Source organism: Phocoena sinus, chromosome 2 (assembly GCF_008692025.1).
Source record: "Phocoena sinus isolate mPhoSin1 chromosome 2, mPhoSin1.pri, whole genome shotgun sequence".
NCBI lineage: Eukaryota > Metazoa > Chordata > Mammalia > Artiodactyla > Phocoenidae > Phocoena > Phocoena sinus.
The window spans coordinates 114,548,972-114,566,190 of NC_045764.1; the positions used below are offsets into that span (position 1 = coordinate 114,548,972).

General features: G+C 34.8%; 1 protein-coding gene across 9 annotated transcripts in view; it reads right to left on the bottom strand.

Moving 5' to 3' along the window:
• RALGAPA1 (Ral GTPase activating protein catalytic subunit alpha 1) overlaps positions 1-17,219 on the bottom strand; it is a 220,641-nt gene that overhangs the window by 103,219 nt on the left and 100,203 nt on the right. For 7 of the 9 annotated variants that reach the window (XR_004348438.1, XM_032622546.1, XM_032622544.1 and 4 more), the window contains exons 17-20: positions 6,130-7,665; positions 4,257-4,381; positions 2,814-3,030; positions 1,570-1,746 (exon numbers count right to left, since the gene is read on the bottom strand). Coding sequence is in view for 8 of the 9 variants with exons in the window: in XM_032622546.1 (XP_032478437.1) it covers positions 1,570-1,746; positions 2,814-3,030; positions 4,257-4,381; positions 6,130-7,665 (2,055 nt within the window). In the remaining variant the exon portion in view is untranslated. The remainder of the gene's footprint in view (positions 1-1,569; positions 1,747-2,813; positions 3,031-4,256; positions 4,382-6,129; positions 7,666-17,219) is intronic. The other 2 variants (XM_032622552.1, XM_032622551.1) reach the window with 1 other exon arrangement.

Consider the following 17,219-nt stretch of genomic DNA (forward strand, 5'->3'; position numbering starts at 1 on the left):
TATATGCCACTAACATTGCTAGCCTTGACATCTTTCATTTAAAAGCATATTTTTGAGAGTCAGCTATGGTTTTGCATATATTAGCATTTAATTCCTTTTTTATTGCTGAGTACTATTTCAATGAATACTGGATGGATGAATACATTACAATTTGATTATTCATTCACTGGTTAATGGATATTTGGACTATTTTCAATTTAGCTACTGTGAATAATGCTGTTATGAACTTTCACACACAAATGTCTGAAATAAATACCTAGGAATGGTCATATGGTAAATGTATGCTTAATTTTAAAAGATACTGCCGTATTTTTGCAGAGTGGCCCTACCATTTTGCATTCCCATTATAATAATGTAATGTATGATATTTCCAGTTGCTCCACACTCTCTTCAACACTGGTATTGTGTTTTTAACTTGAGCTGATTTATTATGTGTATAGTGGTACCTCATGGATTATTTATGTTCCCTCATTACTAGTAATGTTGAGTATCTTTTCATCCAAATTTTCATTTAAATTTATGTTTAAGGACAACTACAGTAAAAGGTGTTTATTGTAAAATAAGAATTCTTCTTTGGGTAGTAACTTAAATTCTGTAACAATCAGACTGTGGATACAACCAAACTGGCTCCTATCTTCCACTCAGCCCTCATTCTGCAATGCGCAGGCTAAAGTTCTTACTTATCCTCTGGTAGAAAAGATGTGGAATAGAAGAACGTGAAAACATAGGATGGGTTCCTGTGAGTATTTCACTGGCCGAATTTCATCAGTTTGATTTGGCTGAAGAAATGTGCCTAATTCAGACATGCAGACATCACTGCTCCAGTCTTTCAAGTTCCAGCCAACCACAGGATGCAAAAACCACCCTATTGATATTTCATCCATCATCCATCAAAGGGGTGTCAAACTGCAGTAGGAACCAGAGTGAATCTGGATAATACAGTGGAACTCTTGAAGTATGGGCCACAGGCTGCTCAGGCTCCCTCTGGTCACGGTACTGCTCTTGGAATAATGTGCCTTTCATGACTCAATTTCTTGGACCCCACTTGTCATATTATTGTCAGGTTTGACCACACACAAAAAGTTGCTGAAAAGCATAATTTACTATATTAATTTACTATATAAATACAGAATATTAGTATACTGAGAAACAGACCTTATTTTAGTGTGCTTTATGTTTGCAATAATAAATAGTTTACCAAAGAAATCTACAAAAATCTAGGCTAACTCTGAAAATCAATGAAAAAGGTAAAGTGCAGTACCTCAACTTTTTTTGGTTATTTATTTAAAAATTGCTGCAGGAAATGCTCTGGTGCAAACATACACAAAATTTTGCGTACGGTATTAGGAGTTTATAGAGTTCCCTGAAGCTTATCCATGTGGACTCCAGGTCAAAAAACTCTTATATTAGTGTTTTTTTCCCTCCGTTGTTACATAAAGATGAGTGAAAAAAATAATACTTAAATAGTAATAAGTAATACATAAAATCTATCAAATACAAGTCTGAAAAGGTTCTTAGGTGGCTTAAAAAAAATGCACTTAAGGAATACACTCCCTTGAGTAACTTTACCAGTAACTGTTGCAACTTCAGTACAAAAAGCTTGTTGATTAAGACTGCTTGTTTCCGAATCGATGTGAAGCGTGGTTAGACTAGCCACTTCTTGCTCTTCAGCACTCTGATAATGGCCAGAACCTGAATCCACATCAGCAGAGGATGCATTCCCAGTATCAGCTCCAAAGCCAAAATCTATAGGCAGAAGAAATGCTAGTGTACAGAAGTTCCAATTATAAAACAAAAATATTTACAAAAGAGACATAGCTACTTCATCAAAATAATTAAATATGAACATTCCCCCCAAATTAATTCTATTTACATACCACTCAGGCAAGGGTAAACAATGTTAACACTTTGAAATTTATAATTAGAAACAAATTTTTAAAGATCCTCATAGCCTATTATTAACAAAAATGATAAAAGGACAGAGACATACAATATATCATCACTATTCTTATCCCTGTTTTCTGATAGCTGGAAATATACTTAACTGCTTTTCAAGTTTTATAATCTCTAGAAGAGAGATATATATAATAAAAATGTCAGATACGTGGTAAGAGTCATTTTTCTTTCAAATCATATTTCCGGTCCAAGATCAGAGTAGTATATAATCCATGAGGGCAAGAAACATAATTCTCTAATGCATCTCCCAGCTCTTCACAAAGTTGGTTCCCAAGATTTTGACTTTCTTCTTTTAAATTTTGGTACCCTTCACTGACTGCCAAGTGTAATACAGAATTACAGCAGAAAAGCTATGTGGTAGTAATATAGCACTAAATAATATCACTGATGTCATTTTAACATGAAGCAATTATTCAAGTAAGGTTCTGGGTACCATAGCATTGAACATAAGTGTACTGAACATGCTGAAGCACTGACCATAACTAGATAGTGGTCCCCAAATACGACTTCATGAAATAGTCCAACTCATAACCATGACTGTCCTTTATTCTAACACCAAGCCCATCCTTTTTCCTGTCTATGTGTCTGGTCTTAAAATATCATTTGTTCTATGAAAGAACAGTGTTTTTTTTGTTTTTTAAATGCCTTTAGTTGGCAAAATAAAGAGGTCTCAACTGGAAGTGATTCCCTAAAAATTCTTTTGGAGTTTCACTGAAAATGAAATCAAAATATGTATATGGAAACCCCTAAGTAATGTTAGAGAGGAATATGATGGTTACGTAAACTGTCAGTCAGTCTCGAACAGAAAACAAATCAACAAAAAACCGTACTGCTCAAACAGAAAAAAAGATACTTGCTGTCAAATTTTCGGCCATCATATTGGAAAGCGCTGAAAGAATCCGAATGACTATCTGAGCTGATAAGATCACTGCTCCCTGCACTGGCAGGAGAAGTCCATTCTGAGGGCACACCTGGGTCATCAATAGGGCGCATTTGGTTCTGCTTGTTCAGAATATCAGGGAGGTCTTTGGGAATTTCGAGGCTACCTGGACTACTTCCTCTTCTTGTCATAGTCTAAAAATTCAAGAAACATTTTACCATTAAAAAAATTTTTTTGAATTCTCATTAAGCATGTGAAATCTTTAATTTCCAAGACAATCGTCACAATAAATGTTGAAACTTAGGGCATTAAGTAGGAGTGGGGGAAACACTAACTGAAGACTCCGTGTAACTGTATGGAGCTGGGTCCTGAACTACTGTTGGTCTGGCTAAAGCAAAGACCCAAATACCATTTGGTGCTGGGCCCGAGACCCTGAAGCCTCAAAAGGATCCATGGAGTGAATATTAAGATAAGATAGTAGAAAGAGCAAAGTATTCAAATGGAAAAAAAAGAGGCAAATGGAAGAGGGAATTCCCTGGCAGTCCAGTGGTTAGGACACTGCACTTCCACTGCAGGGGGCATGGGTTTGGTCCCTGGTGGGGGAACTAAGGGATCCCCGCAAGCTGTGCAGTGGAGCAAAAAAAAAAAAAGAAAAGAGAAAAAGAAACAAATGGAAGAGATAATGGAGGGAGGGAAGAATGACAGCAAGGATGTCATTCTATGATGATTACATATAATGATTCTATAACTTTTTTCCCACTCAAGGAAAACAACTTAAAAAAAAAAAGGAAAATGTAATGGAGCTACAGACTTTCACTAAAGAGACAAGTTGAAATCTAAATGGAATATTGCCCTTTAAAAAAAGCAATTCCACATATATTTATCTTTCCTTAACAATTAAGCATCATTAGAAATAAAACTGCTTCCATTTTCATTTTGCCTTAATTCTAACACTCAAGATAAAGATAACTTTAAAATCTATTCCAAAGTTATCTGTAATGATTAAGTAACCGATGTTAGCATGCTGTCAAAATGGTGTGAGTTGGGCCAGAAGACCTCCATTGTTATCTTTCCTGTTGAGGGCTGACAACAGGCATCAGAGTACTCTAAGAACAAAGATGAAAAACAGAGAAAGAACTAGGAAGGTAGTGGCTTATACCACAGGAGCTGAGCAAACAGGTATCCCAAATTTTCACCCTGGTCAAAACTAAAAGCCTGCTTGTTTTAGGTCTTTGAATAAAAAATACTATAAAAATATAATTTAAAAATCTTAATTCAAAAAAGGGTTAAATTTGGGGTGAGGGCTTATTTGAATAAAATTTTCCACATGTATATCATATACATATATATGTACATATGTATATATCTTTTAGTTTCTCTACCCTCCTCTCTAAAATCAAATAAATAAAATAACACTTACTGAGGCATTACCACTTCGAAGTCGTTCTGCTATAAACTCATCCATCAGATCAGGAACATTAGCATTGCTGCTGCCAATATCACTATTAAGAGGGGGCAGTTTTGTGCTCATGTCCTCCTTATTGACTAAAAATAAATAAATAACTATATATAGTGAAGAAAGACTTAACTACATTTCCTAAATTTAAAACAAAAACAGCCAAAAAATTACCTATGCCATATCAATTATTTGCCAAACATGCATCTACGAATAATTTCTCTCCTTTTAGATTTAATTTTAAGAATTAGTAAATTGATATTTACTTTATTTAACTAAGCAGATGTTAGTCAATCTTCAGTATAACCTTAAAACAGCAAGAAAGCTTATAGATAAGCACTAGTTGAAGTTAGGTTAATATTGCCTATAAAGAAACTGGTATATTTTTCTTTCTTCCTACCTCTGCTTCTATTTGGAGCCTTAATAATTTATAATTCCATTTTCCCCAAAGAATATTTGCAAGAAATATATCCCTTGAATTTAAGTTTAGATATTAATAAATTAAAATTTTATGATTTTGACATAATGTTGTTTCTATTCACTACAAATCTAATTTTTTGCTTTAAGAAAAAAGAGATTTATTTTCACAAAGATTTTTCTGTTTAAAAAAAAAACACCACAATAGATTTTTTTATGACTACATTATGATTAACATTAACAAGAAAGTTTTAAACTTGGGAAACTAACTTACAAAAAATGATATTTACTTATTTCACTATTATGCTGTAGAAAAGCATTTCTCTGCAACCAAAGGATATCGACACTGTTTATGTTCCTAATGAACTACGAAGCATTTCAGGTTAAGAAAATATACTGGTCAGGAAATCACTCTGAAATACGATTGTCTTTATACTACTTGGCCAGGCTTTTTTAAGCTGTCAAATACTGCCCTCAAGTGGCATTAATGGCTCAGTGCAAGATGCAGCGTTCTGTTAATCATGCTAACAAAACCATGTTAAACAAATAAAATCGAAACCTACCTTACTGCTGAAAGTTAATTTTCTATAACTGTGAAGTTATTTTAAATTTGAATCAACATAAGAGAAAACAGTTACCATAATCTTGCTTTCTGTAATCTGTCCATAGAGGTTCCATATTTAAATCATGATTGGCTATCATGAAACCTTTATGCACATCTAAAATCTCAGAAAAAAGAAAGTAACGATAAGTGTTTTAAGGATATAACTTGCATTCTATACAAATGAATGCAAAACTAAAAAGCCTACAGCTTGTTTGCAAATGGTGTAAATGAAAAGTAACTGAGTCCACTTTGAGGTTTAAGAAATAATTTCCTCTTCAATGACAGTTAACTAAAAATGTTGGTGTTGGTTGCAGGACCTTGATTTCCATTATGTTATATCATGTCACAGTAATCTACCAAGAAAAAGATAAAATCAAGTAAATCAGCAGTAAAAATAAATGAACCCAATTATATAGAGCTGGGGCCCTTTTAAATGTAAACTATTGGGGGGGGACGGGGAGAAAGTATTCCAACTCCTCGGTAAACTTAATTTCAAGGTTCACGTGGTACACACTCAGAAAAATATCTGATTTAGATAGCCTTTGGAAGGTCATTAAATTTTCCTGTATGTCCCTCTTTCCTATCTTGTTCAGCAGCAAAGAGGTTTAACTAAATGCTTTATAAGGGAAATTAGTAATTTAAATAAACATTTTATGCTGGGAAAAATACAGCTGGGGAAAGGCGCATGCATAACCAAACAGAGAAAGCAGTGACCATCCCAAAGCTTTTTGATTGCTTATAGCTTGCTTCAGTTGCATTAAGCCAAACTGGTGCTGTCTTTCTCCTTTTGCGCTCTGCACACTGTTAAGTGCTCACCTGCAGCTTTCCTTCCAAAATAGCCCATTACATGACTGTACAGATCCCTCAGTGGAGCCTCTGGTGGCATTCTGTTCTGCCTCTGTGGGGAAACATTTGCCTTCGGCTTCGAAAGAGCATGTACAACAGTTTTATAAACGCCACCCAGGGAGCCCTGCTGTAGTCCTGCCTCATGACTTGACGACTTAATAGTACTACGACTACCTCCTAACTGATTACTAGCAATTCCTTCTTTTTGTAATATGGCGGTGGGGATCTCTGTAGATTCCTTAACTGTCTTACTACTTACTGGTGCCGTGTCTAGAGGCCTGTACACACCGGGTTTCACTAGCTCGGTAACACTGTTTGAGCTGGCATGGGGGCTGCTGATGCTGCTATTGCTGCTGCTACTAAAGCCGCTGAGCTTCCGCAGCCTCATCTTCCACGGAGCCTCTTTGTTTTCCAGAGGGTTATAAAACTGAACTGACTCAGTAGATGGTCTAAAAGTAACGTGAACACTATTTCGTTTTTTAGAAGCAATTTTCATGATTTTGGCTCTATGAGTTACTGTTTCAGACAAGCTCCTTTTAGTTGGAGAAAGCTTGCTAGTGCTTGTAACATGAGGCATTCTGTGGTTAACAGGTGCTTTTAGAGTAGTTTTCTTGGCATGCAAAACATGTGGGACAATGATTTTTTCATTAATTTGCATACCCTTAACCTTTTCAGCTATTGTTATATCTATACAGACATCTAATTCTGTGGCTGTTTGTCTATACAGATGTTTCCTCTTTTCTTTATCACAAGGGCTACCCGAACTAGGTTCCGATGACGGTTTATCACTGTTTAGTTGTTTACATTTTTCAGAAGTTTTTGTTCTCATAAAGCTGTCTAACTGGTTGGGTGCACTGTTACTCATGAAGACAGCTGAGTTTGATTCTTTTTGAAACTGTATGTTTTCAGGAGTCCCAACAAAGGAGGTGGTATTTTCTGATTTACTTTCCTGATCTATGTGTTCTAATTTATCTAAGGATGATCTTTCATCCCTATTTACTGCAATAATCACTTCCTGTGAAGCTACGTCTTTACCTAACTCGTTTTTACTATGACTTTCCTGGTTTTCCTTAAAATATTCTTTCAGGGAGGAAAGAAGATCATCATCTCCTTCAAGGTCAATGTACTGGATTTGTTCAAAAGCTGAATCTGCAAGTTCTACTGGATCTATTAAGTGACAAAGATGGTCATATATGCTATCACCAACTTCCAGAGAAGACTCTCTACTATGAGTATCAGTGATGTGGCTTTCAGTGGATCTAGTTATTGAAGAAGCCTCTGTGGAACTCTGCAAGCTTGGTGCATGACGGGATGAACTGTCAATTACAGGAACTGCACCTTTGGCTCGTTCAACAGTGAATGGTTCCAAGATGTCAGAAGTGCTGCTACTTCGAGGCAATGGCTGCTCCTCACTCAAAGCACCAAAAACTTCATTTCCAGTGTCTTCGCTTTGTGAAAAATGTCTGACTCTAGTTGAACGAGGAAGTATTTGAGCATCATCAATATCTGTAAAAAAGAAAAATTACAGAGTAGGAACTATACGAATATGAAAAATAAGTATTAATTTCAACCATACCCTAAGCATATGCTTAAAAATAAAAATTTTTGAGATTTTTTGTAAGCTCAATGAAAGAAAATCTATTAAAAATACAAATCTGTTTTTAAATAATGATGTGCACAAGCCAATATAGCATGTAGTATAAATGAATTAGAAAACTACCAGAATACATTTTAATATGTTAACATGCATAGAAATAGACAGTGAGGTGATGAAACATTTGGAAGTGCAGTTAAAGATAGAGCTGTGCCAATAAATCAAGGAATTCAAACTTGCTATTCAATTTTTTGTACTTATTTAAGTTCCAAGCAGAAAAAGTAGATCTTAACACAAAAAAGCTGATCTAAATATCCCATTGCAGAATCTTACAGGGTCTTATAAATTCCTGTTTCCTTCCTTACCAGGCAAGAGGCATCACCTTTTCTTCAAATTCTTGCTTATCTATTTGATCACAGATTACACATGGAAATCTCCACCCTCTTCCTAAAGTCCTCTTTGTCAGGAAACTATTTATCTGTTCTACTGAGGTATTTTACTTTATTTAATTATAGTATTAAAACCTATTCATCCTACCAAATAAAACTAATACATTGCTAAAAAAAATAATTGTACTTTTTCATTTCTGACACAAACACCATTAATCTACTAGGAAGAAACATTCTCTGCCTATCACTGGCCCATTCCATTAAATAACCATCAAACCCTAAAAACTGTACCTATGGCTTCTTACATTTCTTTTCAAAAATTACAGATTTTAGAGTCAAAATGGACATCATAGATTATTTAACTCTGTCACCGAGGAAACTGAGGCCCAAAGAGATGAAGCCACTCTCTCAAAGTTGAGAAGCAGGTTTAGTGTTCAACGTCATTACATTGTTTTTACTGCCTGAAGTGCTAAGTATATGGTAAATCCTCAAAAATATTTACGAAATTGAAAATCACAATATGAAATACTATTTAGCTGTAGAGATATATACAAATTAGAAATTTTAGAAGTAAAATACCATGTCTATGAATCTATCATGACCTTTAACATTACCTAGAAATAACTAAAAAAATTTTTTCAGAAGCCAGAAAAATATAATGAAAAAAGGACACAGAGTCAAAAAGTCAGATGTTGGGTGCTCACTAGGCTTGTCATGCAAAGATTATAAATAACAGAACTATAACTGATCAAAATGAGAAGAATTAGATCCAGAGTAAAACAGTTACTTGTCCAAGATCACAGATATACTTATTGATGGTGTTACGTCTAAAACTCTGGTTTTCTTATTCCAGACTCCGACACCAGTTTTCTCATTTATAAAATGGGGATAGTAATTAAAAATATTCTCAGGATCCATCCAATGGATGAAAAGAGGCTAGTCCTTCTGCTATTTCACTCATATCCCTTTCTCTGTATGAGGTCCAAAAGGAGCCACCTTATACTAAATTCAGATCAAGAGAAGTTTGCAATATACTAAGACTGCACTGTATTCCTGAAGATATACATTTAGACTCCCAATACGGGTCAAATACAAAATATCGCCTAAAGTTGAAACAATTTCTTGTTATCATTAAGTTGAGGAGAATACAACACTTTAAAAAAATGTTGGCTTTCTTCTTCACGCACTCCACTTAGAATTCTTCTAAATGAAAAAGCAAGCATCTCCTCAGAAACTTTATATTTATGCATTATACTCCATTTATTACTGTAGTAGATAAGTAATGCATATTTGTGTATCTTGACGAATGCTAAGTATTTTGGTTTATCTCCCATAATAGGTCATAAGAACCTCTGCCTAGAGATCATATTCACCATGCACTCCAGTTTCTTTCCACAAAATATTCTAATAGACTCAGCAAAGGATAGACTATATAACTTTTCTATAAAAATTATTAAGAATTTTATAGTTGGAATTATTTTATTAGCTGCAAATTCAAAATCAAGATCTTAAAACCTTATGAAAATCTAATATTATGAGACTAACAAATATACGAACTTCAAAAAAAGGGAGAATATTAGTTTCCTTTATTATTTATTTATTTATTTTGCCCATGCTGCATGGCATGCGGGATCTTACCCCAACCAGGGATTGAACCTGTGCCCCCTGTAGTGGAAGTGTGCAGTCTTAACCAGTGGACCACCAGGGAAGTTCCCCTTTATTGATAGTCCATAATTTTTCCATTCTAAAGAAACCAGTAAAGATTATTGTGAAATTCTGTTTTTAGGAATTTCTTGCCAAACCCAGTCCTCACATTGCATGTTAGGAAATTTAAACATTATTTCAGCCTAAGTGTTTTTCCCTAAACTTTAATGACTAAAAAACTTTCAAGTCTAAGAGGGCAAGAGCTTTGGAAAAAAAAAAAATTTTTTTTTTCTATCAATAATGTACTGTTAGAGAATTTAAAATTAAACAAAAAACTTTTGGAAAGTTTTAAGCTTTAAATACAGTTCTTACACGGGCATATAACAATATTAACTGCATAAAAGAAATCAAAGTCAGCACTTGAATTAAGCATGACTGACTTTAACGAGACTTAAATTTAAAGAAATATACCTGAACCTTGTTGAAGATAAGAAGTCTAAATGACAGCTAAATCATATACAGTTGTCCTTCTGTATCCGCTGGGGACTGGTTCTAGGAGCCCCCCATGGACACTAACATCCACAGATGCTCAAGTTTCTTATATAATATGGCCTAGTACAGTGAACACAGTTGGCTCTCCACACCTGCAGGTTTACATGGATTCAACCAACCTTGGATACGAAGGGCCGACTGTACAGTCGTTCCTACATGCATTGTTCTAAGCATCTTACACGTATTAACTCATTTAATCCTCACAACAGCCTCATGAAGTAGGTGTTATTATCCCCATTTTATACATGAAGAAACTATTTAATTCACTTGCCTAAGGATACACAGCTAGAAGATGGAGAGGTGGGATTTGAAGTAAGGAAAAAATTAGTCCATGGTCTTAATTTCTTAAATAATATATATTACATATTCATGAAATAATTAATTTTTTAAAAAGTATTATTAAGAAATTATAAACCAGCACAGTGATTTATCTCTATAAAGATAAGACTCTTAGAAATCAAAACTTAGTCAAATACAAGTATCAGTAAATGATACAGAAGAACACAACGGACAAACTTTGTATTGGATTGCTGAAAATGATGGTAACAACAGGTTATAACAGAAATGGCCTTCGAAACTATTTAATTATGCTGCTTACATTTTACCTTGAACAACGGCAGTGTCTAATTAATTTATTTTAATCTAAAGTATCAGTAACCAGTGATTGAGCAAAACAAGAAAAAAGCTTTTTAACAAATTAAAAAAAAAAACTTGAACATTGAGAAATTGCTTCCTATAGAGCCTACAATGTGTTAGCAATGTCAAGTTTCATCTCTGGATTTGCTTAACGATGTTTTAGCATTAAAGTGCTGGAAATTATTTCTGGATTAAAAAGTCGTTTTTTCTGAATGTTGTGTTTCAAAGAAAAGTTTTCTTTGCTATTTCAAAAAGATAAGCTGTAAATTAAAGTGTAATATTAGCTTGTAACATGTAAAAAAAAATTCTTTTCACTGAAATTTACCTTTCTTCAGGATTTTGTTTGTATTAACATCACAATATCCCCATTGCTTGAAATAGCTCTTGTCACATAGTAGGGGCTCAATAAATACTGGTAGAAGGAAAGCATGTCTTTGATATTAAAAATAGTAGCTGTTAATTACTAAAATATCAAGCTAGTTCCTCAGAGGGAAAAAAAAATCTCTTAATCTGTAATACTAACATACCACTAGAAAATTTAAATAATTTCTAAAACGAGGTATAGAAAAAAGTGCCAAAATCCCTTTTACCAAAGTTAAATTCTATTCTCGGTTAATCATAAACACTAGCTATCAGTAATAATATTTTTACAGCTCCTGAATTCTTAAAATCATTTCTATTACTTTATGTAGAAACTGATGCCATTTAGAAGCTCAAGTTTTTTCTGAATTACCTAAAGGAAATGACAATGTCCTTTATGTAATTAAAAAAATTTTTTTTGCCTATTTGGGCTATAATAGCAATGTACCTTCAAGGTAAGTTAAGAAATACAGAATATCTATGTTTTCGATTCTATTATTAGCAGAGGCTAGTAAAACTTCCACATCTTTTTATGACTAGATGTTCAATTTTTAGGTAATTCAAAGCAGTATGCACATCATTGAAATCATATGAAAAGACTGAAAAGCAATAAACCAAGCCCAAATAATTAACTTTAATTTTAGACCACTAAAATTTAAAACACTAAACTATCTTCTACTCTTATCCTTCTAATATTGCTTCCCTGACTCTTAAATTCTGGAAATAGACAAATGACCAATATTTTTTTAATAAGAAAATTATAGTTTTATTTTATTTGTTTGCAAACATGTTATATAATGCCGTGTTTAAGTTAGATTCAAACTTTTCTTGAGATGCACTTTTAAAAAAATTAACACATTATTTCAACAAAAAAATCTAATTTAGAATTATGCTAGAATCTGCTGGTTTTCTAGGTGGAAACTCTGTAAAAGGTTACTATCACATATTGATGACAAGAAGAAATAAATTCCTTGATTGTGCAAAGAAGAACCTGCTTGTTTGATTAGAGATAGAAAATTCTCCTCCTGATTAGGCAGAATTTAGGAACAGTATGGGGCATGAGACATAACATCTTCTTTCTCCTGATACTCAGAAAATAGAAGCAGAGAGATCAAAATATTTTGCTCTACAGTGCTCAATTCAAATATTGAAGTACTGTTAATAACCTTAGCAGTCTACATAATATGGCCTAGACAGACTAGAATCTAATAGCATCAAATATGGCAAACAAATTAGCAGTTTTGAGAACTAACTGGAAGAAAGTGGGTTTGTAAAATTTATTTCAGGGTGAGACACCCAGAGTTCTTGATTAGAAAATAATAAGAAACAGTTGCAAAAGTCAGTTGCCCACCATGCCTATGTTCTTTTACATCCCTTCTATCATGAAAGTCTTATTTCTGACAGTAAAAGCTAATTTGCTTAAGAATAATTATTGAGATTTCTGACTTCTCTTTGTTTATCAGGAAAATAAAGACTGCAAGGCTGGGCTACCATATGTGTAAAACTACAGTCCAGTGTAGAAGAGAGGACAGGAAAAATGTGCCTGCCCAGACACCAGCACTACTGCAGAGCTTTAAAAAATAAACTAAGATACTCCTGCAACCCACAGGATATTATATCAAAACCTGAGACAGGAGCCTGGGAAGAAACATTTGTTCAACATCAGATGAGTCTAATGTTAAGAACTAAAGTCACTGACAAAGTCAGTGCCCTTGAAATAGTCCCCAGAACTTAAGAAAAACTCTCCAACGATATTCAGCTAGTCAACTAGTTTAGTCTATCTATATACAGCTATACCACATAGCATCACATTCACAACAATGTAGGTTGAATGGTCATCTAACCAAGAATACTAGAGGAGAAAAAAAGGGCTGGATAAAAATAGAGTACATTGGGCTTCCCTGGTGGCGCAGTGGTTGGGAGTCCGCCTGCCGATGCAGGGGACACGGGTTCGTGTCCCAGTCCGGGAGGATCCCGCATGCCACAGAGCGGCTAGGCCCGTTAGGCCCGTGAGCCATGGCCGCTGAGCCTGTGCGGCCGGAGCCTGTGCTCCGCAACGGGAGAGGCCACAACAGTAAGAGGCCCGCGTACCGCAAAAAAAAAAAAAAGAGTACTTTGAAAACTGACAGCTACTTCTTAGAAATCGTAGTATGTTAAAATAAACAAACGTAAAAGGAATTAAAAGAAGTGCCTTTTTACCCTGTAAGTATTCAAGAGTAGCAAGTAAATATTCTTCTGGAAAACCCTACTTCTAACCAAAAGCTAGAGTGATTGTCTATGGGTAGTTTCATTGTCTTATTGGTGAAACAGTTATAGAAACCTCAACTCCTGATCTTAGATGACGCATCCAGGAAATACATTATTATGAGTTCAATTAAGCCTGCTCACAGCAGGGGGAGAGAGAAAACTATGAAGAACAATTTCTTCTTTTATGTAGTTCACTTTCCTTTTTAATTTTGAATTATATACCTCCTCTTGGTTTGGGAGAAATCTCTGATCTTAGGGATGGTGAAAGGGATTTCACCTGAAATAACATTATTAATAAAAATGCACCTTCCCTCACATAAGCCTATAGTCAATTAGAAAGTAAAGAGGGTACAAAGATAGGTTGTTAAAAAAAACCCAGCAACCTCACCAAAAGTGGCAACGTCAGGGAAATACTCCTAAGAAGAGTATAGGAAAGCACCCAAGAATGCACCATAACTTTCTTTGAGCTAGCACATTTTGCATAGTAAGCACAGTTGACCCTTGAACAACACGGCTTTGAGCTGTGCAGGTCCTCTTATTTGTGGAGTTTTACAAGTAAATACGTAGTACAGCACAACACTACGTGCAGTTGGTTGAATCTGCCCATGTGAAACCACAGAAATGGAGGGCCCACTGTAAAGTTATACATGGATTTTGGACAATGTGAAAGGTCGGCACCCCTAACCCCTGCGTTGTTCAAGGGTCAACTGTATATTCAACACAAATTTCCTTCAGTCTAAAAGACAAGGCACTGTATGATCTTAGTCATACAAAAAAAAATTTTTAAAAGAAAAAAACTGATCTATGGTGATACAAATTACAAAGTCTGTGTATGTGTGTGTGTGTGTGAGTGACTGACTCGAAAGTGTCACTAGGGAATTTTGGGGGTAATGGAAACATTATATTTTGTCTGGGGTGAAAGATGATGTGGGGGTGTACAATTCTCAAAACTCACTGAACTGAACACAGGAACTATGCATTTTATTGTATGTTAATTAAGCCTTATTAAAGAGCAGACCAACCCAATACTGGAGATCAAGGACCTGAGGCAGAAGTGCAAAGCTAACCAGGTTTTGAGGCTTCTTAGAAATTGGGGCTTCACAAATTGGTTGCTTTATTTGGTTTAAAAGAGAGTTGAGGGCTTCCCTGGTGGCGCAGTGGTTGAGAGTCCGCCTGCCGATGCGGGGGACGCGGGTTCGTGCCCCGGTCCGGGAGGATCCCGCGTGCCGCGGAGCGGCTGGGCCCGTGGGCCATGGCCGCTGGGCCTGCGCGTCCGGAGCCTGTGCTCCGCAACGGGAGAGGCCACAACAGTGAGAGGCCCGCGTACAGCAAAAAACAAACAAACAAAAAAAAAGTGAGTTGAGTTCTTAGAATTCTATATGCTATTTTAATAATCTAATATAAATCCAAAGATTTATTCCAGAACAACTTTTAGATTATGTACTTTTCTCAATTACTGATTCCCCTGGCTTAAGTTCCATTACTATAGATGATGAAGAATGCATTATTCAAGATTTACCATATAGTTAGTCAAATAATGACATTATAAATATACATTACCACTTCACTTAACCACCTGAGAAGAAAAAATCAAACATGAACAGAAAAAAACCTGACCATTTACAACCCAAACTATTGGTCATTGGCACAGCACTAAACTTAGCACTTCCAGAATGAACTGCAAGGATAGCATTAGAGTTCAAACAACTCAAAATGTTGATTGCTCAACCACTTTCCCAATTTCCCACACCTCCCCCAAAGAAATTAACTTTGAAGAGTTTATTTGATTAAGCAAAATTTGAAAGCAGAAGGATTAAAACGTGAAAAAGGTGGTGCAGAAATTAGCAGAGGTGGCACTACCTGAAAGCTCATCAGAAAGGGGAGTGAGAACAATATCAGGCAAGAAGGGTTTGGAAGTATGGATCAGAACAGGAGCACTTTTAGCACTGCGTATATAGGCCGATGGCAGAGCACATTCACCAATGGATCGGCTTCTCATGGCTTTAAAAAAGGAAAAGAAAGAAGTGGGGAAGGAAAAAAGAAGTGACTATAATGAAAGGCTTGTGTCACAGAAAAAGCAGCAACAGAGAAAACTAAAAGATACAAAGGAAGGAAATCTTAAATTAAAACATTTCAGCACGGCAAATACTGGCAAGCTGTAAGAAAAGAAATTAGAGAACACATATGACATTTCGAATGTAAATTTTTTGGTGTAAAGCAGGAAAATGTTTTTTTTTTTATTATTAGCAGTTACAATGGTATAGCATTAAAAACAGCAGACACTTTAATTAGCACTATGTTCTCAAAACCAAAGGTCAAAAAGTTCATCGAATGGAAACACTGAAAAGAACCAATATTAACAGTTCCAAGAAATTTTAGGTACCATATTTGGCATTTCTCTGAGCCACTCTGAGGCAATTCTGAGCCATTCTTCTTAATGAAGCTGAATTCCAAGAACAAATTCTTTCTTTCATACTTTTTTCTAATAAAGTTTCAAAGTCACTCATAGGTCTTTTTTAGAGAATTTTATGTAATTCATAATCTAAAGAATTAAATCTCATGGTTAGTATTTGTTCCTGGTAAAAGAATGCTTGATCAAATCAGTATCTCCTATTTATATTAAACTTAACAGTATAATTTTAAAATTTTAAGTAAAAACACAGAAAATAGAATTTGCAATAAGCATGAAGAATCGAGTTATTGAGAAAAATGTTTATGCTTATTCAAGTCTTAAGCATATTATGTAAAAATTTAAAAGATTAAATTTTTGAAGATAAAAACTTAAAAACTGGAATTAAAGAAAAATTGCATTTGTAGTTGTATTTGGTAATTTCTTAAAAGTAACCAGTTCACAAAATTAAAGACAAATTCTGACACACTTAGAAATAAATAATCAAGTTTATACTTCCCAAATATTTTTTAACTTAACTTTTAGTTTAGAGATTCTTGAATAAATGAAGGTATGTATGAATGGAGAATTTAAAAGAAACAATACTGCATAATATCCAGTGTAATAGTGACATTGATAAAAAAAATACATATATTTGAATGTTACCATCAATTCGAAATCTTAGATTTTTCTGATTATTAGAAACAGCTGGTTCCCCGATGGCTAAATCCCTTAGTCTGTCACACAAGACCTTTGCAATCCAGCTGCAATATCCACGGAAACTCCTCCGCCTTCTGTTCTCCCACGTTGCTGCCACACAGAATTTTACACTGTTTCTTACAGATTTCATGCTCTTTTACAACAACATGGCCCTGTGAGTTCATAATACATTTGGTCTTCTTTTCTTCTTGACACTCCTTCATACATAAAATGTCATATCATCTGTGATGCTTTTAAGACTCTCCCACGTAATTAACTTACTAGCAATACAGCAATTACCAAAACAAACAAGAATTCCTTCTTTTACAAAGCTTACAATCTGTTTTTAGTGGACTGTACGTTTTATATGTCAACCTCCTAACTTTTCAAAGGCAAAAACTATACCTTCTTATCTTTATAACTCTGGTGCCTGGCACATATGAGCTCAATAAATCTTTACTGAGTGAGTATCTGTATTTGGGCAGCACAGCATAATCATTTGAAAAAAAAAAAGTTTTCATTGTGAACATATAGAGGAGAAAACCAAAAA